The sequence below is a fragment of the Trachurus trachurus genome (genome assembly GCF_905171665.1).
Source record: "Trachurus trachurus genome assembly, chromosome: 14".
Taxonomy (NCBI): Eukaryota; Metazoa; Chordata; class Actinopteri; order Carangiformes; family Carangidae; genus Trachurus; species Trachurus trachurus.
In genome coordinates, this window is record NC_139903.1 from 4,115,115 (window position 1) to 4,138,692 (window position 23,578).

A 23,578-nucleotide genomic window follows, 5' to 3' on the forward strand; every position below is an offset into this window, starting at 1 on the left:
TGAACCAGGCCAACATGCATCACATCAAGCACCGCGGTGGCTCCTGCTGGTCGGTGCCAAAACGGGTCAAATCCAGCTTCAGCCGCACTTGGAAAACTGCTGCAGCTCTAACGTCATGTGACTTTGCAGCAACAACCGGTTAAAGTCACACCACACCAGCAGCATGGATTGTGTTAGGAGGTTAAATCCGTCAAGCTTCCCCCTAGCAGCCTAGTGCCACATAAAGTCAGACGCACCATTTACCTCATTCTCCCCTGCGCCAGCCATATCCGCCCTAATGATGCTTTTATTCTGAAGGGGCGGGGGCTTTTATTCTGAAGGATTCTGACCAGCAGCAGCAGCAGCAGCACCAGAGCTGGAAGTAACGTTACAGAAGTTAATATGCAAAGCAGAGAGTGACAGACTCACTTTTGTGCACCATAATCAAGGTTTGTACACCGTTTACCGAGCTGTTTTACGTCGTATTGACACATAAGTGACGCTGCTGACGTCAGACCAGCGTCCGGTCAGGAGTTCCGAGGTTTGACCTCTCGTTAGCAACCCGTTAGCAACCTGTTGCTAGGCCAACCAACCTACAGTTACCGTAGTTATCTAGTCGGCTAACGTAGCTAAGTTACTGCTAACTGTTTACATTGACGCAGCGCTGTCAGTCGGTGCTAGGTAAGTTTTTATAAGAGTTTTTTTCAGTAACGTTAAGAAAAAAACCGAGAGAGAAGGAGAGAGAGTTTAACTTTAGCACTGTAACTTTAGTTTAACATTTGACCTCGTGAACTCTGTCGTAGTCAGCTCTAGAAATGAGCAGCAGTGACATTATTATGACATTTCACACTGCAACATCAGCAATGTAGGATACATGTTAGTTAACTTACAGCACTATCTGTACTGAACACAAGTAAGTTACCATCTATTAAACTTGTTTGTGTCTTTAATCAGACTTTGAGAACAGTTATATAAGGATATATAGATGCATTATCTTTGGATTGTGCATTTCTTTAATGTGTTATCCATTCATTTGTAAAAGAAAGAGGAACCTTTCTTATGCTAATCAGAGCTTTACAGTATAACTTATAGCCACATGTTCACTATAGAGCTGGACTGATAGTGGATTTTTTGGGGGGTTAGGGTCCATACAGTAATGGTAGCAGGGAAAAGCAATAGGCTACACATCAACATCTCAGATATCTTGGTGAGAGTCAGTGCAGTCAGTCAGGGTGATAGTGATACAGCACATTTTAATCACAATAACCCCTTTTGTCCCCAGTCATCATCGCCTCCTGTTGAAATGACCGTGACTGACAACGCAGGCTGTAGAAACTCTGCTTCCACACCATCCAGAAATAACAGACGAGGATTTTAATTCTTGTGTTTTACTTTGTACCCAAATTAGATGTCCCAGGACCCTGGTCGTGATCCAGCCTTCATGGAGGTCATCAACAAACACATGCATGTCCCAGAGCACCTGAGCGTTGGCCCGAGGCAGCAGCGGCGTGCGGAGGAGGGAGACGAGGCCATGACGTGGCCAGAGGAGCCCCCACCTGCTTACAGTATGCAGGTCCCCGAGAGGCTGACGTACACAGGTGGGTTCTCAAATCCTCGCTGTTTCCATACTGCTCTGCTCAATGATGTATTGCAAGTGCAAATGTAGCTTTCAAAGTTCAATTCTGGTTTATTTCTATTGCACAAATCCTTACTAGTTATCTCAGGTCTACTTTTCTTATGCTGGTTGTCGAAATTAAATCAAACCCATGTAGTTAAAGCAGAAGTAAGCGGAATATTTGTGTTAATATAAGTCTTAAATAGTTATATCTTCTGACGGCAATCACTTATATAGAGTGTTTGGTCCGAAACACGGGTCTGTCAGTCACTCTGCTCTGCTGTAAGCCGAGGAGAAAACTTTCCTTGTATCCTACAACCTTTTATCCAATGAGGAGAGAGAACGGCATAAAGGGGCGGTCCTCTCTGTGTGTGCAGCCAAGGGATGCGCGTGAATGTGGTGACGTTGGGACGAGGGCGGGGACTGCTAACTCCATCGGCTGACAAGAAGTTAGCCAAAACCACCGGATCGCTTACTTCTGCTTTAATTTTTTTGTATGCACTATTGTACCTATCTCCTGGAAATTATTTGGTGACATAATGGCACACAAATTCAGAATAATGAAAACAAACAATTTATTGCATAATTTATTTACACATCTAATTACTCAAATGTCACAATTTATTTGATTTTTTTTTTTTTTTAACCGAGAAGTCTGGAAATTAGAGTCTGGAAAAAAGTATGGAATTATGAAATTTCAAATGTGTAGGAACCTGTGGTGGCAAAAAATGTTGTTCCTTCACCAAAGTATTTAAAAAAGGATAACTGGACACGTCAGCTGTCTTTCTTGAGTTTTAATAAAAAGCATTCATGAATGGAGTCACACAACACAACTGAACAGGAGTCCAGTCAGTGAGCGAGTGAGCTGAAGAGGCTCACCCGGGCGCTATCTTTATAGTTCCCAAAACACATTTGAACAACAGACAAAATATATGGCTGTGATAGCTGTGCCTGGCTTCACCGCCAGGACACAACTCCCCTTGTAAATTAACACAGAGCACCGGTCTGACCTTTAACCTGCTCTGTGTGGATTCAGTGATTTGTGTCATACAGGTATCAGAAAAGGATTAGCTGAGTACCACTTTCCACAAGGTGAAAGGAAGTTCACTTAGTTAACATGGTTATACAACCCTTGTACAGCATACAATGGGTTACACCAAAATTTCCCATTACATTCCACCCTTTTTAGCATTTTAATGCTAAACCATAATAATAGGAAATTTTGTAATTATCTACCCCATGTTCTCTGTTTCCCTGCCCCGCACCAGCCAAACACTAGCGCACCCAGTCTCCAACTTGGGAGTTTAAAACCCCAGGCAGAGAAACACAGTCCACAGGAACAGAGGAGCCAAAATCCCCCCCCTCACTTGACAAGAGGGGGGCAAAAGACTCATCCGTCTAGCTGCACTCAACCTAAGAAAGGGGAAAAACCTCTGATATAATGAGGAAAAAATCCCATATTCTACTACATAACTAAACTACTTCAAATAATATGTGGAAAGATAAATCAAAGTAACAAATGGTATGATTAGAAAAGATACAAAGTTATTAAAAGGTATAAAACTGAAGTGTTTTGGAAATCACCCCTGTAGTATTGACGTAGTCATATCAAAACAGGAAAAAGCAAAAACACTATCACATGAAAAATCAAAATCACCACTTCAAAGGAATCATATCCATTGACAAAATCTCACTGTAAAAGATAAGCAAAACATCAAAAATCACATCTCTAGTAATGCATGTGAATTAAACCATGGTGTTCTATGATGAACCTAACTCAAACATTTTTAAGAATCAGCTTATTACTTAACATCACTCAATGCAGAAAAAGAGATATAAATGAATAAACTGAAAATATGAAAAACTTAAAGGAGCTCATCCTGATCCCCATACGGGGGAACCCACTCCTCTTCAATCTCTTCCATCTGCACAAACCATTCAGTAGCAGACGAGATCATTGACGTCACCAATGATCTGACTAGTGGCACAACACAACACAGGACAACACTCAGACCTACAAGGACAGCCCGGACTGGGGCAAACAGATGCAACAGTGTAGTTTGCCACCCGGTAGATGGAGCCCAAGACCACCAACCATTACCTGCGTTCTCTTCCGTGTCTCGGCTCTTCTGCAAATGCAACAAATCATTCAGGTGTGCAACAACATGGGTCATATTATCAGATATGTCAGGAATATAAGTACAGCAATCAGTACCCACAACATGACAAACCCCCCCTGGTCTGCTAACACCATGTCCATAGAGATAGAGAAGATAGAGAATACTTTATTCATCCCTAGCAGGGAAATTCACGTTAGTCCAGTAGCTCATACAACAATGACAAAAAAGATGAACACAAAAATACATTTTAACAAGTGTTATATAAAACGATTGCAGCAGGAACAAATGATCTCTTAAAAAAATGGCCACCCTGTTCTGCAGAGCCACATTGCTGAGGCCCTGCACGGCTGGTGTGAGTGTCCCAAAACCTGTGTCCCCTGTGCCAGTGAGATCTTCCAAGTCCAGAGCAATGTCATTGATCTTAAATGCATTGTTCGTTGCACCATAGCCAGGCAGGAGAGCACCAAAGATCTTCTCCACAGTGCTGACTTGGTCATGCACTGTGTCAGTGTCTCTCCTGGCCCGGTGTGGTGGGTAGTAGTGGTCGTAGTTAGTGTGGAAGTGATTCAGGTCAGGCATAATCCTGACAGCCGGTAACAGTTTGGCTATATAGCAAGTTCCACACCAACCAGGTCGCAAAGCCTGATAGACATGTTTTCCACACACCCAGACATGATGTCTCAGTGATCCATAGCCATCGGTGGATGGCATGTAGACGATGGGGTTGTCGATACCAGTGCGATTCAGACTGGTGGTACCTGTGAGATTCAAAGCACCAACATATGGCATGTCCCCTTTGCAATCCTTCATGTTGTCATCCCACAATACCCCACCTAGCATTATTTCATCAGTGATACTCTTACTGTCATAATAGGAGTGTATGTGTGTACTGCAGCGCAGGCATGATGTGACGTCAATGTGTGTGTGTGCTCAGAGCTGCAGCACAACAGAGCAGGGGGAGAGTTACTTTCCCCCGTAGCATGATTTGTGTGTCGGGGTGGTGGAAAAACATTGATAGTTTTCTACCCTTATGTCACTTATACTCCGTCTAGTGTACAAATCAAAGATAAACCTAACAAACAAATACAATCCTTTTTCACCAATTTAAAAACTGGACTTCTGTCATAGCTAAGGAATGAGTGTTTGAAATTTTTCCCAAATTAGGATCAAATGCATTGTAGTGGAGCTGTGTATCTTTAAAAAAAAAAAAAAATTACCTCCCACACCAACTGTCTACTGATACGTGGCGCTGAGTTTAAGCTATTTATTATCAAGTTCACGGCTCCTTACTACAGAATCAGTGGCCCCGGAGTCGATTAGAGAGAAATTCAACATGCCTATCACCATTGTGTACCTTGTTGCATGTCTTTCTGTTCTGTTTCGAGGCACTGAACATCTTGTATGAGCTCAGTGTCAGTGTCAGCATTAGGGTGTGCAGCATATGTGTCTGTGTATCAGTGGGCTTGAGTGTGTGTTAGCGTGGGTGTTCTCACGTGTTTCCAGCATGCTCCCAGCCGGCTCCGTGTCTCCACCAGATCCGTCCTGACTCTCGCTTCCACCATCTAGTCAATCCTCTTCCTCTTTGGACATGCGGCAGTCCCGTGCCCAATGTCCTTTCTTCCCGCAACGAAAACAACTGTCTCTGTCTCCAGCACCTCGGCCAGCTGCTCCGCGTCCGCGGCCACGGCCTCTGTTTTGCCATTTGCGTCTGCGGTAGTCGCGGTTGCGTTCACTTTCTGCAGCCAGCGATGCCATTATGTGGCTTTGTTTTTTGTCCGCCGCTCTTTTTTCAGCCTTCAGCTTGTCCTCCTTGGCCTTTTCAAAGTTCTGCTCTGCCCCCTGTGCATAGCTGGCGATCACTTCCAGGCTTGCGTGTCGCCATGGCAAGAAAACCTTTTGCACATGGGCGGAGAGCTCCTGTCTCAGTCCTACCACAAAAGCAGAGGTGACCTGTGATCTGTATTTTCCACCTGCTTTTCCTTCCGCCTCTTCTGGTGTCATGCCACCGTGAGTTACCATAGCTGTTTTCAGTCTATGGAGGTATGCAGCGACAGTTTCGTTAACCCCTTGGTCAATGGCGGCTTTGTCCCAGTCTACGAGAACGGGAAATAACTCTTTGAGCTTGTCGCATAGCTGTCTGACAATTGCCATGTATCCGTTATTGTCGGCATGTTCCATGTCGCAATTTTTCATTTTCAGATTGTCTGCCCCACGCACTGTGGGGGCAATTTTGTGCCAGTCCTCTTTCATGTGCATTGCCAGCAGCCGTCTCAGTTCATCGATCGTTGGTCTGTGTGAGTCCACCAATGTCAGGATTGCTTTGGCAAACTTCTCGCCTCCCTCTGATATCTGTGGCAGGTGTGTGCTGGCATCAGCCAGGTCAGGCCCGGTCCAGGGCCTGTACACCAGTTGTACTTGCCCATCTCCTGCGGCCACTTCAATCATGGGGGCTGTCATGTGTCCCTCAGCTCCTGGTTCGGCCGTGGCCGAGTCTGTGTTGTTTTTGAAACCCAGGCCCGACCTCGTTGTGGAGCTGAGGTGGGGTTGGGGATGTGGTGGCTGTGGTTGGGGGTCAGGTCCAGGCTGATCCTCGGGTGGAGGTGGAGGTGGGGTTTGAGGCTGGGGCTGGGGCTGGGGCTGGGGCTGGGGCTGGGGCTGCTGCGGCTGTCGAGGTGCAGGTGGAGCAGAGTCCAGGTCCGGATCCAGCTTCACACACTGGGGCGCGACTTCCTTGGGAGCCTGCCTACGCTTTGCCTCTTTCATCCACATCTCAAAAGCTTTCCAGTCTACCTCAATCTCTTTTTCTTTTTTCTTTGTATTTTTTGATTGCGCTTCCTCTATTAGCTGTAATCTAATTTGTAGAACCTCTAGCTGTTTAACGCTCAGGCTTCCTGTTCTTGGAAATTTTAATTCTCTGACCCACAGATCTAATTGGGCTAGGGCTTCCTTCCCATAGTTAGTCATCATGTACTTTACATTTGGGGCCTCATAATCTGGTCCCTCGGATGGATTACCTCCAGAGGGTTTACTATTTTCTGCTCCCATGATTATTCTCTCAGACGTTTGCAATTTTATTTAAAAGAATCAAATTTAGATTTTACTTTTTACTCACTATTACTCCTTTAATAGTAATAAAAAAATATCCCTATTAAATTATGATTTTGTTTTAAACAGACAAATTTAGGTTTACTTTTCTTTAGGTGTTATTTTTATTTTTACCTTGTTCCTTTAAAACTATCATAAAAATAGTGCTACTAAATTTGGGTTTCTTTATTTTAGATTAAAAATAGCAGATTCCAACTTTAATTTACTCTTTTTATTATTTTATTTTTTCAGACAGTCAAAATTGTTAAGCCGACCTAAACAGGCAAAACAAATAAACTTCTAAGTCTAGTGGTCCCGGACCACAAGAATAAGGTCCCGGACCTTATGTTTAGCTTTTTCTTCCTCCCCCCAGATCCCTGATCTGGTTTTACCGCCCCGGACGGTAAATTTCTGTCGATCCCTGATCTAGAGCCCTAGGTTCCGAACCTAGGGAAACCTTCTCTCTCAAACACTGTGTTTATCTTTCCCCGGGAAAGATATGATCTCCGGCCCGTCTGTCTACTCTACTCTTAGCAGTAGGCAGAGAGGCAAACTTTGCGCATTCAGGCCTTCCACTACCTAAAAAAAAACTCACCAGAAAAAACAGCGAAGTGTCTTCTATAGCCACCGAGTTCGTTAGACCCCAACAGTGAGAGGACTCCGTTTTCCCAGACGTCAGGCCCTCTTCTCAACCTTCCTTTGGGGAGTTCGAGGTTTTTCCAAGGGCTTGGCCCCTGGAGCGCGCGTTCTAGCACCCTCGGTCCAGAGGTCCCGGAATCCGCTCACGGATGAGGTCCCTTCGTGGTCGCCAGATTGTGGTGGCAAAAAATGTTGTTCCTTCACCAAAGTATTTAAAAAAGGATAACTGGACACGTCAGCTGTCTTTCTTGAGTTTTAATAAAAAGCATTCATGAATGGAGTCACACAACACAACTGAACAGGAGTCCAGTCAGTGAGCGAGTGAGCTGAAGAGGCTCACCCGGGCGCTATCTTTATAGTTCCCAAAACACATTTGAACAACAGACAAAATATATGGCTGTGATAGCTGTGCCTGGCTTCACCGCCAGGACACAACTCCCCTTGTAAATTAACACAGAGCACCGGTCTGACCTTTAACCTGCTCTGTGTGGATTCAGTGATTTGTGTCATACAGGTATCAGAAAAGGATTAGCTGAGTACCACTTTCCACAAGGTGAAAGGAAGTTCACTTAGTTAACATGGTTATACAACCCTTGTACAGCATACAATGGGTTACACCAAAATTTCCCATTACAAACCCTAAAATCATTTCTTCTTTCATCACTTGCAGAAGCCCCTGATATGAGCCCCAGACCTCTGTTCAGCGCGCCCAGACCGATACTCTGCAGCCCTCTGAGTCTGGAGCCGTGTTGGGAGAGTCCATCTGGAGAGGTCTTCTACAGAGAAACGTTGCAGGTATACAGCTGGGCATGAGAGCTTTTCTTGAAATTATATTGTGAACATCATCATCACATCAGTATAAATTGTCACATAAGGTGCCGGCATGAAGTTGTCTTTGGCTCCTCTCGCTCTCTCACACTCACAGACACACTCCCCTGCCCTTGATATGTAATAGATACTAACAATTAAATTAGGTTTCATCAAACTTAAAGCAGAAGTAAGCGATCCGGTGGTTTTGGCTAATGCTGCGTTCCAGGCAGGCTTTTGAAACAGTAAATTACAGCTTCAAGTCACAACTTACGACTTTGTAGCGTTCCAGGCAACCCACTCGTGTTTTTCCGACCTGTTTTACCTGTGAAAGTCACTATAACGGCCACTCGTAACTTCCGACCCATGAACTCGTACCAGATCGAACTGGTACGACTTCACAGGTCGGAAAAACACGAGTTACGGGTTGCCTTGAACGCACCATAACAGTCCTCGTCCCTACGTCACCACATTCACGGCGTCCCTTGGCTGCACACACAGCCCTGCATGCCGTTCTCTCTCCTCATTGGATAAAAACTGTAGGATACGATAAATGTTTTCTCCTCGGCTCAGAGCAGAGCAGAGTGACTGACAGACCCGTGTTTCAGACCAAACACTCTATGTAAGTGATTGCTGTCGGAAGATATAACTATTTAAGACTTATATTAACACAAATATATCACTTACTTCTGCTTTAATAGCTCCTCCACCTCATATGGTAGGGGCAGCGGGCTGAGCAGCACGTTGAGAGGCACTGATGCTGGGAGTGTGTGTGTTTGATGTGCAGTTACATCAAGGAGTATGTATGGTATTAAAATCTGATCTGTAATCAATAAACAGAAGGTGTAAATAGCTTCCCTTGCTGATGTCCAGTAGAACTATAAAACAGCATATAAAACGACTGCTCTGATAACGACAACAAAAGAGAGTGAATGTATTTGACTTGTGCCTCAGGGCTGCAGGACATTTATTGAAACACAACATGGACAAAACGACAGTTTAGCACGATTTGTAGCAGAAACACAAAAATAAAACAACCCTCCGTTTATAATTGGTCCATTTTGAGAACAGGATTTTTTTGCTTTTATGTTATAAGAAGTTGTTTCCATCAAAGCCCTACATATGCATCACAGCCTGTCTTACCTCTTCTTGTATGACAGAGTCCCATACGGAGATCTTACAGCGACCAAAGCTTTGGTAGGACGCCGCCCGGCACGCCGACACAGCTGAAACAGGCGCTGGCGTTGCCCAGGCAACCACCATCCTCGTAAGTACTGTACTTCATGGCATCAAGTTACGTCATCATTGTAATGGTCACATACAGGTGCATCTCAATAAATTAGAATATCATGGAAAAGTCAGTTTCCAGTAGTTCAAGTCAAACAGCCTCATCCAAGTTTTGAGTGCATATAGGTGGACATTTTTAATTAGTCTTTTGTAATATTCAATTTTTTTGAGATACTGAATATTAGGTCTTCATTAAATGTGAAGCCGTAATCAAAAAGAAATTAAATAAATAAAGACATAACATGCTTAATTCTGTGTGTGATGGATCTATTAATGTATTAGTTTCACTTTTTGAATTGAATGACTGACAGAAGTAAACTTTTCCATGATATTCTAATTTATTGAGATGCACCTGTATTTCATTGACTAAAACTACACAGAAAAATAACTGTGATAAGAACAGTGTATCAGCTTTTGTATCATGTCAACGTGTCTCAGCTGTAGTATATATAGTTTAATTGTCTCCATTGGAAGAGATAAGAGACATAGGGGGATTCTGGGATGTGAAAGTAACACAGGGTTCATGTACCGTAAATGGCAAGAAATGTGTGAAACATAATGTTTCCATGTGGCACCACCACAGTCTTCAGTGAGGGAAACACCTCTTTGTGCAGCTTCCAGACCAGTGCATGTGTCTGTATCTCTTTCACTTATGTGTGTTTACTATGTATGTAAACATACAGAGTCCTGGGCTGTGGGGATGGGGCGCCTTCTGTCTCCTCTGCTGTTATCTGTTATCTCGAGGGAGAGCCAGAGCACTGCTCCACTTTTTTCACAGGCTCCACGTGAAGCCAGTTTCAGTCATGTGAGTTTCACTAGAGCTATATATGGCATCTGTGACTTCAAAGCGAGTGTTAGTGTGGGGGAATCCAGCATTCCTGTCTCTGTCTTCCTCGATGTGAACCATCACGTAAACTGAAAAACAGGCATTAGGTGATCTTGAAAGCACAATTAAACCTTGGTGCCATGGCTGCAGATTACGACTTTAACTGTAATTCAATATAGCACCACCATAAAGTTGGCTAACAGGAAGGTCAAGGGGCCAAGCAGTAGAGTCTGAAATAACTGACTTTCGGTCAAATGCCCCCACAATGCAACTCGGTGGCTTCTTTTGATCTACGTGCATGTGACATCTCAAACTCTTTATTCTTAAAGTCTTTCAAGATGATGCTGATGACATTCAATTATTTGTTCTAATGCTTTACAAAGCTACTCCAGAGACAACAAAGAAACTGTTTTTTTCTTCTTTTCCTCAGTTGAGTTAAATTATATTAATGTAAAAAAAAAAATCTGTGGAGATGTCAGTGTGAAAAGAATAGAAGGAGCTTGATGCAAAAAGATTGAATATGAGTACAGTATGAGAACCGTCACATCTGGAAAGTGGGCGTTAAATGTGTTTGTTGGGATTTGTGTTTTATTTAAGGCTGCAGCTACAAAGTAGAATTGATTCATTATCAGTTGCATTTTTGATTAAACCAGTATCATTTCTTTGAAATATACCAGACAGTAGTGAAAAATGGCTATTTACAGGTCTGTGAAGAAAGTGTCTTTTCCACCAACAGTCTAAAGAAATCCATGACATTCAGGATTCAATCATATAAAATAGAGAAAAGCCGTTCATAGTCACATTGATGGAACTGGAAATATTTGTTATTTCTGCTTTGATAAAAAAAAACTCAAACTTTTCAGTTATCACAATGTATTGATCCATTTTCTCAAAAGAAAATAATGAACAAATTGTTTGTCTTCATCAAAGTACTGATGATGCTCCTCTGGGTTTTTGCCAGAGTACAACACCCACTCACTGGATTAAGCTACTGGGTTTTTCAGCCTCCTTGTCTAGAGAAGTGTTAAATCCATTAAGTCAGTACTCGCAGATAAATCCGCTCACTCTTATTTGACCTCGGCTTCTGTCACTCTCCCTTTTCACCCTCTTTACCTCTATTGACAGAAGAACACTTTTTCTTTTTGTAGACAGATTGCACATCTGCCCATCCTGAGTGAGGGATCCCTCCTCTGTCCTGACGTTTCTCCAATTGTTCCCTGTTAAAAGGGTTTTCTTGGAGTTTTTCCTTAGTCGACGTGAGGGTCCAAGGGCAGTGGATGTTGTTATGATGCTGTGTAAAGTCCTTTGAGACAACTGTTTGTAAAAACGAGCTATACTGTACAAATAATACAATTGCCTTGCCTTGTTCTAGGCACTAGATGGCTGATGGCTACCAGGGAGAACATTATTAATCTTCAATGTACAGTTGATTTGATATTAACCTCCTAAGTTCAAGAAAAGTTTCCTGTCGTCCCTTTTTAGAGGAAATCAAATCAAAGGCCTGTGCTCCGTTTCTAATTTTAGGCTGCGCTCTGGATGACCTGCAGTTTTCTGAAATTCCCAAACTATTTTTGAATCTTGAGCCTCTCTAGTAGTAGCTGATGGGCAACAAAACATTTCTTTGTCCTGTCTGCCATCAGCGTGTCCTTCCTGAATTGTAATCTTTGCCCCCTTCTCTCCCAACCCTCACCTCCAACCCTCCGCTCTCTATTATTATTCTGTCCTTTTTCCTTCCTCTCTCCACTCTTCCTGCCTGCTCCCTGATGTACTTTTCGTACATTGTTTGCTTGTTCTTGACCTCGTCTGTGGTTTTAAATGTCAACCTGTTGGTGTTCACCCACTCCCTCCCACTGACCTCCCATCACGTCTCTTGGCTGTAGTCGAAGTCCGGGCCGCCATGTCCACCAGAGCTCCAAAGCTCCTCTTACCACCCAGACCACCGTCCCTCAGACCCAGGCCGAGCCTTTCCCCGCCAACCCCCTCGACTGCCTGTCTCCACACGCCGTGCTGCAGGCGGCCCGGCAGCTCGGCCTGCAGACTTCTCAGCGCCTCCTGCAGATGGTCAGCCAGAAATACAGGTCTGAGACATGTTGCAAAACATCCAAAGAGCACACTGCACTAACCCCAACCTTAACCTCTACACGAGGAACACAAGAAGATGACGTTTATTTCAGTTTGAGTTCAAAGAAAACACACATTTCATTGTCTGGCACTGATCTACAATGAGACTATCTAATCCTCCATTGGACAGGCAATTGAACCCATTCCCCTGTAATGATAAAATGCTGTTTAGAAGCTGTAAAGAGCAATATCACTCACTCATTTTGCATTTTAAAATCAGTGCCCTGTCCTTCATCCATGCTCGCAGACAAAGTGCAAATAAATCCACATGCAAACAGACAAAACATTAATCTGTTGGACAACATGTGTCATGATCTGCAGATAGATTTTTACAGCACAACAAGCTGCTGTGTGTTTATTTATTTGATTTTAATGTTTATTTAACAGGGACAATACTGTACATACAACATTGCCACAGAAAATGTGAAAATGTGATGCAATTTGCAGTCTTTGTCCCTGGTCAGGCTTTAGAATAGAATAAAATACACTGAATACAACAACAACAACAAAAATGCAATGATACAAATACAGTGAATAATACAAGTTAAATTTAACATTAAACATTATTAAAGTACTGTATTGACAATGACTTGTGCAGAACTAAAGAGGTTTAGTGTGAAAGTTAAACACTGGTTCAAGCAGCAGCAGAAATGTGAACATTAATCTCTCACATTTGTCTGTTTGGTTGTGTTTTCTGAGTTTGCAGCATGTTGAGCTCTTGTCTCAGTCACCGATGAAGTTTCACTTCAGGATTGACTTTGTTTCTGTTTTTTAAACTGATTAAAATGCATTATCATCACTCTCTCATCTGACCAAACAGTTGAATAGGCATTTGAAAAGGCTTAGAACCCACATACATATTACTTACATATACTTACATATATCTCAGCTGATAGTAAATCCTCTCTGTTAAAACTTCAGTATGACGATTTTATCATGCTCTCTACTTCTCCCAGTAGAAACAGCTCCAAAAAAAGACATGGCTAACTAACTGAGTGCTCCTCATGTACATTTTTTATTCACTTTTTAAACTGTGCATGTGTTGTCCTCCGTCTCTTTTTGTCGGCCACTCATCAGTTCTTACATTAATTTTGCATGATATTCAGCTTTGGCTCCAATTGGTGCACACACACGCACAAAAAAGGACAATTCATGTCTTTTCCACTGAGGTCCACTTGACGTAAATGTCTCGGTGCACCCACATCAGGAAGGGTCTGTGTGGAAAATGTATATCATTATTCTTTGGAGGTTGTAAAAAACCCCAAATGTCTTTGATCTCCTGGCTCCACTCTCCTTAAAGGACCACACATTATATTTTCTGCTGGCTCTCTTTTCACTTTTTACTTTTCAATCTCTGAAGCAGCTTGCAGACAACATTATAGAGTATAACTAACTGTGTGTGTGTGAATCGGGAAACGTGCATGCGCGTAATGCCAAACTGACACAAACCGCAGCCCCGACTGCCTGCTACTGTCCATGGATGGAAAATATTATGTCTGCGTGTCAGATGTTATCATCATGCTCTCATTCCAGTCCATCCTTTGCCCACACCTCTGTCTGGAAGTCATCTTTTCTGCAGTTGTTAAAGGAATAGTTCAACATTTTGGCAAATTGGCCCATTGCCATAATCCCTATAGTCATAGCAGTAGGTTCGTTACCTTTAATTGTCAGTGCAAGCTGTTTTTAGAACGGCGGAGCAGAGCGGCGAGCTGCTCAGAGCTACGCTACGGAGGCTCATGAGATTTCTTGGTTTCCCTCATCAAACTCATCAAATACACAATTCAACAACTCCACAACGCTCTGGTGGACAAGTTGTGACCTGCACATTCACCACACTATAAGATAATAACACAACGTTACCAGACAGAGTTGTTTTAGAGGGAAATTCAGAGACTGCTTGCTGAAAAACTGTCCCTGAAGGCAACGTGCATCAGTGGCCACTGGTTTTGGATGAATTTCCCTCTAAAACAACTCTGTCTGGTAACGTTCTGTTATTATCTCATAGCGTGGTGAATGTGCAGGTCACAACTTGTCCACCAGAGCGTTTTGGAGTTGTTGGATTGTGTATTTGATGAGTTTGATGAGGGAAATCAAGAAATCCCATGAGCCTCCAGTCCGTAGCGTAGCTCTGAGCAGCTCACGGCTCTGCTCCGCCGTTCTAAAAACAGCTTGCACCGACAATTAAAGGTAACGAACCTACTGCTATGACTATAGGGATTATGGCAATGGGCCAATTTGCCAAAATGTTGAACTATCCCTTTAAACGAGCCAGTGAGCGCATATTTAAAAAATAAAAAGATAAACACGCTTTGCTTTAAAGTGTGATGTGCTGCTTACTTGTCGCTCGGTGGTGGCTTCTAAGACCTTTTGTCCTTTTGTCATTATTATTATTATTATCAGCTAACAGACTAACATCGCCCCTCAGCAGCCACTAAAACCCCCCACTTCACCCCCCCCCCCCCCCCCCCCCCCCTGCTGGTCACCTGTCATATTGTTGGAGGGCCAGATTGCAGTGTCTCTCTCTTCTCGTCTCGTTGTTGGAGTAAAGGTTTAACAACCAAGCGACGCCTCCGCCAGCCAGAGTCGTGCCCGAGGTCCCTGCTGCTTCAGCACGTGTGGAGAACTATGATAAAAGGTGACTGAAAGGAAAATGTCCTCCTGTTTGTGCCGTGATTTACCCACTGCAGCTTTAAACGTGTCCTGGGGGGGTTGGTTGGTTGTTTTTTAGTCCAGTCTGTGGAGTCATAATCTCATGGTGCCACGAGTATGTCTCATTCAAACGAGCAGTTCAAACCTTCCTGTTGTGCATACCAGTGTAATTTAGAGAAGATACAATTACAGTCGCTTTCCATCTCACAGTATTATTATTAACTCCTGCACAGTATTCAAACTTCTACTCAAATTTGCCTTTCTTAGATGTTTTTTATTGTCCTATCTGTACTTGAAGCAGCCCCTGGCATTATTTTTAACAGTTTTTGGGACGATGTTTGAGTTGTTTTGGTTTGAAGGTGAGTTCAGTGCAAAGAAAACTCATTCATCTACATGTGGGTTATACTATATCAAACCATATAAATGCTGAACCTCAGTTTACATCTTTGTGTTATAGACACTTTTCACCAAGAGAGATGGGTAAAGTGTTGTTGTGCTGCCTCCTGTGAGAATATCTTGCTGGTCAAATGGTCAAAATGGTTCCTCACGGTAATTCAGATTTCTGCTGGACTTCCACAGATCGAGCTGAATGTTTCAAAGGAACTGTCCATGCCACCGAGAAAATACAGTTTCATGACAAATCTTCTTTTTCATACAGAAGACAAATATAATCAGCAAAACAAATTTAAAAAATAAAAGCACCACAGTCCACAGTGTGGGACAATCAGCTTTGGTTTTAAGCTTAGTTACCAGGATATGAAATTAACTATTTGAAATTTTAGCGGGCAAAATATGTTTTCACCACTGAACTGCTCACAACACAACATCATTAATAACAGCAGTGTTTCCTCCAGTGGTTAATAGCTGTAGTTAGGTGGCCACATTAACAATACACCTCCCAACTAAACTAAATTGTTGGTTTAGGCTAAAAATTAGCTGAAATATAGACACGTCATCAATGTGTTGCATTGGAAACAGCTGAAAACTCAAAACATTAATGACTGACATGAATAATTCTGACAGTGACAGGCCTGTGGTGATACATGATCACTTAAAAGTTGGTTGCAAGAAAATATGAAGAGTGCTGCTCATTTAAAGTGCTTTAAATTGTTACCAGTGGACATGAGGAACAAGCTGAATATCCAACTTCTGCTGTACATTGTTAAATCTTCATTAAACAGCTGCCGAGGGGAAACTGTGGGAACATTAGATTCCTCGGGTTAAGCTGAGCGCAGTCTGACCCATGACATCAATTTCTGCCATATTGGATTTGATGTGAAAGTGTTTTCTCATTGTTTCTGGTTCAGGCGGCTTCAGTCTCGTCTCAGCGACTGTGAATGTGAATTTTCTCCTTCACTCATTTATATTTGATACAGCAGCTTCTCTCACCAGTCTATCAGTGTTGTTATTTCAAGGCTGATGGGTTCTCAGCTCAGAGATTTACTCAACGGTGGTCTGGAAAAAAACTTTTTCAGTTTAATGAGGTATTATTATTGTTGTTATTAATAGTAATAATTAATTAAATAATTAACGTATTAAAATAAATTATTTCCCAACGATGTAAAGATAGATGGGCATTATATATTTGGGGTAAACCAAAACTGCCTACTTACTGTGAAATAAAACAGGTATTTGGCCCAGAAAATTATGTTTTGTATAATTTGTCTAAAAAGAAAAGATCCCTGTGTGCTCAATTGAGAGCTGGTAAACTTGGTCTTCATATTGAGACAGGCAGATATGTTGGCACAGCATGAATGAAATGCATTTTGTGTTCTACTGTCCTTTCTATGACTCTATAAGACCAGAATTGTTTAGTAAGGTAGATCCAAATAAGGAATTTGTGTGGTTAGACGATGCTGAGAAGCTAAAACATCTTTTTCAGTTGAATATACAGTATTTGCATTTTCTTTATTTCTTGAAAAGGCTTGGGCAGTGAGACGAAGAGCGATATATAGTTGAGTTGAGTACTGAAAGTAATCTGAAATAATTTATTTATGTGTCACACCTGTGTGGCAGGTAATACCAACAGGAAGGACTGTCTAGTCTTTTTTCTTGTATTTGTTATTAAATGGACAATGAGGAGTTTTGGAAAAGCGAAGTGTTTTCACACTACATTTATGAGCCTCCATGCGCACCGTGAAATTCTTTGACCGGCGCAAGACAGACTCATGTTTTCATTCATTAAGAATTAAAGTCAGAGGTTGGAAGACGATCACATACCGTCATAGTTCCGACTATAAACGGAGATTCGGCGGCGTTATTCTCATGACTCGCCGCAAAACCAAAAGTAAAGAAAGCTGGTCGGCTCGACCAGCATTTCCACCACCACTAATAATAACAAAATAACGATAGAGACAAAAGATATATTTATCGAAAATGGACCATTAACAAGTGGTAACGTAGATTCATCCACATTAACGTGAGACTTTTTTTATAATCAAATATAAACTCCTCGTTGTCCCTTTAAATGTGTTTTGTAATCCCATATGGGATGGGCCACAGTGGTGGCATGACACGAAAATGAAAATTCATTGATTCATTGATTGATTCATTCAATAATATAATACAGAGATTAGACCTGTCTGTCTCTGTCTGTGTTCAGGGCGATGGAGAGCTGGAGCCAGGAAGAGGAAGGAGGAGCTGTGGTGGAGTTCATCATCCTCAGGAGACAGGTAGGCAGAGGAAACGTCTGTGTAGTCTCTTTTTAACCCCTAACTGGATGTGTCATGAGTGTGTGTGTGTATATGTATGTCTCAAACTGTCATTTATGTATTTTATGTATATAGGCAGCTTTTACCATGCACTTGAGTCCACAACAAATTTCCCCTGTGGGACAATAAAGTTTATTCTATTCTATTCTAGTGTAACTCACTCCTCACTTGTTCACCACGACGACTCTCAGCTGTCTGTCTCTCTGTCTCTCTGTCTCTCTGTCTGCCTGTTTGTGTGTGTGTGTGTCTGTCTGTGTGTGTGTCTGTGTGTGTGTAGGTGATGAAGATGAGTCGGCGTCTGGCCGTCCTGGAGCGACACAACGCCGAGCGCAGGAACACCGAGGTCATCCTGTTCTCCCTGCTCTTCTCTGCCTGCCTGCTCAACGCCTGGCTGTGGATCCGCAGATAACACACACTCACTCTGACACACACACACACCGATGAGCCAAAACATTATGACCACTCCTACAGTACATACCCAATAATATACTGTTGGCTACGGTATCTCTGCTGTGGGTCAGTGTGTTGGAAGTGTGTTATGAGATAATCAGCCTCATCATCATCTGTGATTGCTCATAATGTTTTGCCCCATCTGTCAAAACACACACGCACATTTTGTTTGACTAGCGACTTGCGAGGACCCACAACCACATCCAGTCCAACATTATTATTATTATTATTAGAGACTGGAAGCACTGATGGGACACTTTGCATTTCTTGGTGCGTTCGTTGTCATCGTCTTTTCGACCGTAAATTCAGACTTTTGTTTTTGTCACTCTGGGTGAAGAACTCAGTCAGGAACACACGGAGAAATTAATTGTAATTAGTCAGTTTGGTTTAATGAATACCGGTACTTCACTTGTGCATATTTTTTTGGGGGGGAGAGTAGGAATTGTAGGAATTGCTGAGGATTTATCCGTCACAGAATGAGTGTGACCCGAATCAGCTTTCTCAACTTAAAGGGATACCTGCCTGCGGTCTAGTTTCGTGTGTATTTCTTTCGGAAAATTACATTATCTGCTAATATTAGTGTAAAAATAGATAACGTAATATAACGCGAGTCACAATAAGCACACCGGACGGTTTAGAGTTGCTGAAGAGTTTCTCTGATGACTTTAGGTGGAGGCAGGCTAACACTACCCATACACTTCCAGCATTTGAGCTAAGCTAACTAGCGGTGCGGCAGCTCTGCCCGTATCTCCCTTGTTACTGCACGCACAGTCGAAAGGATGGCGTCTATCTGCTGGTCATGGACTCGGGAGTGAGGCAAGACATGAAAAAAAAATTCAAAAAAAAAAAAAAATTGGCGTATATAAAGTGGGATCTCCCAAGAACAGCCAAACGAGTGCACGCACGCACACACACACACATTGTACCGTTCTGTTACTCACTCAACAGAGTTTCATACGTAAGTGTCCGTTAACCTGATGACAGTGTTGTTGTTAGACACATCACTGTCAGAGCTAATAGCACAACCGTGTAGCACCGTGTCAACATTATATTGTGTGTGTGTGGTCGGTTCAGAGTATTCAGCTCTCACCGTCGCCATCAGATTAACACCACATACAATCACTCTAAACATCTAGTTTGTGTAGTTTTCGTTGGTTTGTTTATGCTGTGTAACAGTTTTTTTTAAACTTTATTATCACACTCTTTGGACTGTCACTGAGGGATTTAAGTGACATAAAAAAAAAATACATGAATTCTAGTGAGTAACACAAAAAAATATTTGAGAGAGTTGTGCGTTTTCTTGTCTGCAGTGAACATTTGAAGTTTTTGTGTGAAGGTTTTGATCCAGACAAAAAAACATTGTTGTTGAAACATTTACTTATCATGTCGTCATCATCACTACCAGTTTGTCTATTTATTTCATTTTTTTCCCTCAAAGCTCTGCCATTACTGCTGAATGTTTATTTAATAAAAGTAGATTTTATATTTACATTGAACTTGGTGGTGTTTTTTTTGTTAGATTTCACTGTAGTTTGACCAAAGACGGTTTATAAACCAAGACCTTATGCATGTCACCCGAGGCAGCATAGAGTGTATTGACTCCAATGGGACAATTATTTAACGTCGTGAACACAGATTATGGTCGAGTCTTTCTCCCCACAGTCACTGAAGTAAATTTTGGACTCATTTTTCACAAGCCACATCTCTTCTGAACAGTTTGACACCAAAATGGCGATTTTCAGACGGACACATCAGGAGAAAATCCACTTTGTTCAAGACCTGTCCTTGTCTCTACGACACACACACTATGCAACGTCAAACAAACGGTCGCAAACTCCCGTGAAAATGATTTAAATTATTTTTGTCATGCTAAAATATGACTGTTAGTAGTGTAAATATTTAATGTTATCATAAGAAAATATAAATATCTCACTTTCATCTACCTACAAATTGTATAAATCCACACACACGTTCACAGAACTAGAGAGACAGGAAGTGTAACCATTTCTATCATTGGAGCAGCCTCTCATGGAGAATCTTTCCGTATATTGAATATCTTTGGTTTGACCTTATAAACACAACATCTCCACAACACCTGAGGGAATTTCTTAAAATCTGGTAAGACAAAAACTAATGTGACTAATGTGCACCGACCGAGCGCTAAGTGAGCTCATGTAAATGCAACTCGACACCAGCAACAACCAGTCTCTGCATTAATTTATTTAACAAAAAGAATTAAGTTAATACTAACTTAACTCATTTATATTATATAACAAACAATTGGTTATTTTGGAATTTGTCAGAAAAGGTAAACAGAAAGAAAAACTAAATGACTTCATACCATATGACAAGAAACTATGAGATGAATGTTGTAAAAAAAAAAAAAAAAAGGATGATTAATCAGAAAATTGCTTTTTATGTGAACTGTGATTGTACAGCAATGACAAAATTAAGCAGCATGTATTTAAACAAGACGGGGAAAACACACGTAGCCTTTAAACAAGAGGAACTACAACACAGACATTTGTTCACAGGACGTAAACATTAACAAGTGCTCCAACTTCAGGTTTTTGAGGCGAAGTGAAGCATGATGGGACAAATTATGCTCCTCCGACCTTCTACATGTCCACAACAGTAACAGTCTCATCTGAACCGTGGCAGGTTGTCGAGGCACTTGTGACGTGATTAGAGTTTTTTTTTTTTTTCCTTTTTAAAGGAGGCGACTGACTGCATAGGTCGTAGGAGCGACGTTTCATAATAATAATCCTCCAGAGAAACGGTTTCCTCCTGTGAGCCGTGGGGATGCTTTGGTGCAGAACCGAGGCCTGTGGTGGTGGTGGCGGTGGCGAGCGCTCAGGTGGGTCAGCTGACTGAAAAAAAACAGTTTCTGTCCAAACTTTTTAGATGCTTAAAAAAAACCAAAAAAAACCTCAAAGACTTGAAATCAACATAGGCACAGAAAACATTTAGTAACAAACACAATATGGAGGAGTGCTAGCGAATAAACTGAATATTTATTGGCAAATATTGTTGAAAGTCGATGTTAACTGATTTGTTTACGTATTAACGGCATAAAAGTCCACAGGAACCAACAAATCTCAAATGTAAATATGTTAATTTTATATATTTTCAGCTCCTTCTGTGCCATTCCTTCAAGTTTTTTTTGTTTTTGTTGAACTCAACTCATCCCAACAATACAATCCTTTTCAATATTTGGCATTTCATCATCTTCTAAAACCAGCGATGAAAAGATATTTGTATTTTTAAAGTGTTCTGGTCTGATTGGCTCCTGCTTGAAACATCGATCAGTCGATTCACTACAACTATTCAATTTGTACCACTTCCATGACCCCTGGACAAAATTTACACATCAGTTTCTCCCAAAATATTTGTGATACATATAGGGCTGGGTCTTGACTAAACATGACAATCATTTTTGACATGGGTTTCAAAATTTTCAACCCCTTCCTGGCCAGTTGTTTTAGCTGCAAAAACGCAATATTTCTATGGGGCTCTATGGGGTTTATGGCTGGTGACAGTATTTTAGTGATAAAAAGAGAGATATCCAAAATCCCCTTGGTGAAAACTTCTGACTATAATATGTCAACAAAATGAAACAAGAATTTTTAAAGGGGCTTTATCCATTGTTTAGATTTCGGTTCTGGAAATTAGCCCATATTTAATCAGATATTGCCTCATTTACATATTTAAACATAAAATTTGACAAAACTTGTAATACAAAAAATATTTGTCTTAATGTGAGTGATAAACTTGGGAAGTTTCATAGTGATATCTGTTAGTTAAAATTGGACATTGCAAAGGGTCATGGATGTGGTTAAAATGCATTACGGGTCCAAAAAAATTGACTTTCATTCTGAAATTCGGGACATCCAGAGTTTACCCAAAGATACACCTCCTTGCCAGAGAAATCAGGCCCCAGTGACCTTTCATTTGACCGTGGAGAGTTGGGAAAGTGTGAGAGATGGTAAAAAGGAGGGTTTAAGCGCTTACAGTCGTTTCCTTGTGGCCACTTGAAAAAAGAAAAAAGAAAAAGAGCAAAAACAGCATCTTTATGGACGACTTCATGAAGGTTGCAGTCTGACCTGCACTGATCCCACCTGAGGCTCCACATGGTCCATTGTCTTCAAGATTCAGCTGAGTCCAACAACAACAACAATGTTACAGTACCTCTGTAAAGGACACTTAGTGATGTGCTGGTGATGGAGGAAGGAGAAGGAGAAAGAAAAAAAGAAAAAGCGGTGAAGTGTCTGTGTGAGCGGCTACAAACAAACACACGCTTCAGTCAAAAACACTGAGAGCTGCGTGTTCGTGTGCCGCGAAGCAAACACACAAAGAGGAGGAGGAGGATTGTAGGTTTGTGTAAGTGGAGAAAAAAAAATGAACACAGAATTATTTTGGCTGATGAGGTGAAGTAGTGGTCTAAGTCCTTATTTCCTTGCTCAAACGGTGTAATTCAGTTACAACATTTATCAGTGCTCTCCTAACGACGTTAGTCTGATGAAACGGTCCTATAGTCACCACCCACTCTGATCACTCCGAGCTTCTTTGGTCCATTATATTTGGCTTTTTAAAAATTTTTTTTTTTAAAGTGGGCGTCTTAAATCTACAATAACTATTAACTTAATGGAAATGTAAAAACTCAACCACATATACGTTAAGAAAAACAAAACAAAACAAAAAACAAAATATTTGATTTGTATAATAAAGGCTCAGCGACTGTTAACTTTGTGGCTTGACTTTCACGTGGAGCTTGTACACTGCAAAAACTCGAAATCTTTCCAAGAATATTTGTCTTATTTCTTGTCAAAATGTCTCATTTCTAGTCAAAACTAAACTCTTTTCACTTAAAATAAGATAAGAACAAGATGTTTTTAGATCATTTTCATTTGTTTCAAACTAATTTTCACTTGAAGTAAGTAGAAAAATCTGCCAGTGAAAGGAAGTTTTTTTGTGCTTGTAGTAAGAAAGAAAAACTTGATCCACGATCAGATTTTTCTACTTATTTCAAGTGAAAATATGCTTGAAAGAAGTAAAAAGTGTCTAAAAACAAGCTACGTTTTAATGTGATGAGTCTTATTTTAATTATAATGAGATATGTTTTGACTAGAAATGACGTTTTGACTAGAAATAAGACAAATATTCTTGGTAAGATTTCGAGTTTTTGCAGTGTAGGTCGATTACAAACGGTCCTCTGATCAATACAGTTCATTTAATGCTAATATCTGGAGATCTGATTGGTTATTCACCTCAACACCAACCCTATTTCGAC

General features: G+C 41.4%; 1 protein-coding gene across 3 annotated transcripts; it reads left to right on the forward strand.

Moving 5' to 3' along the window:
- Nucleotides 1–303: 303 nt before the first annotated feature.
- On the forward strand, nucleotides 304–18,375 carry LOC310996646 (mitochondrial fission factor-like). Of its 3 annotated transcripts, none has more exons than XM_083986080.1 (8): nucleotides 304–428; nucleotides 1,388–1,577; nucleotides 8,108–8,232; nucleotides 9,405–9,511; nucleotides 12,238–12,435; nucleotides 15,027–15,113; nucleotides 17,730–17,799; nucleotides 18,116–18,375. In XM_083986080.1, the coding sequence occupies exons 2-8, from the start codon at nucleotides 1,388–1,390 to the stop codon at nucleotides 18,245–18,247; spliced, it is 909 nt and encodes a 302-aa protein (XP_083842206.1). In that variant the 5' UTR covers nucleotides 304–428; the 3' UTR covers nucleotides 18,248–18,375. The 3 variants fall into 3 exon arrangements, with proteins under 3 accessions (XP_083842206.1, XP_083842207.1, XP_083842208.1); XM_083986081.1 differs by lacking the exon at nucleotides 304–428 and adding an exon at nucleotides 511–660; XM_083986082.1 differs by lacking the exon at nucleotides 304–428 and adding an exon at nucleotides 801–892.
- The last annotated feature ends 5,203 nt before the right edge of the window (nucleotides 18,376–23,578 follow it).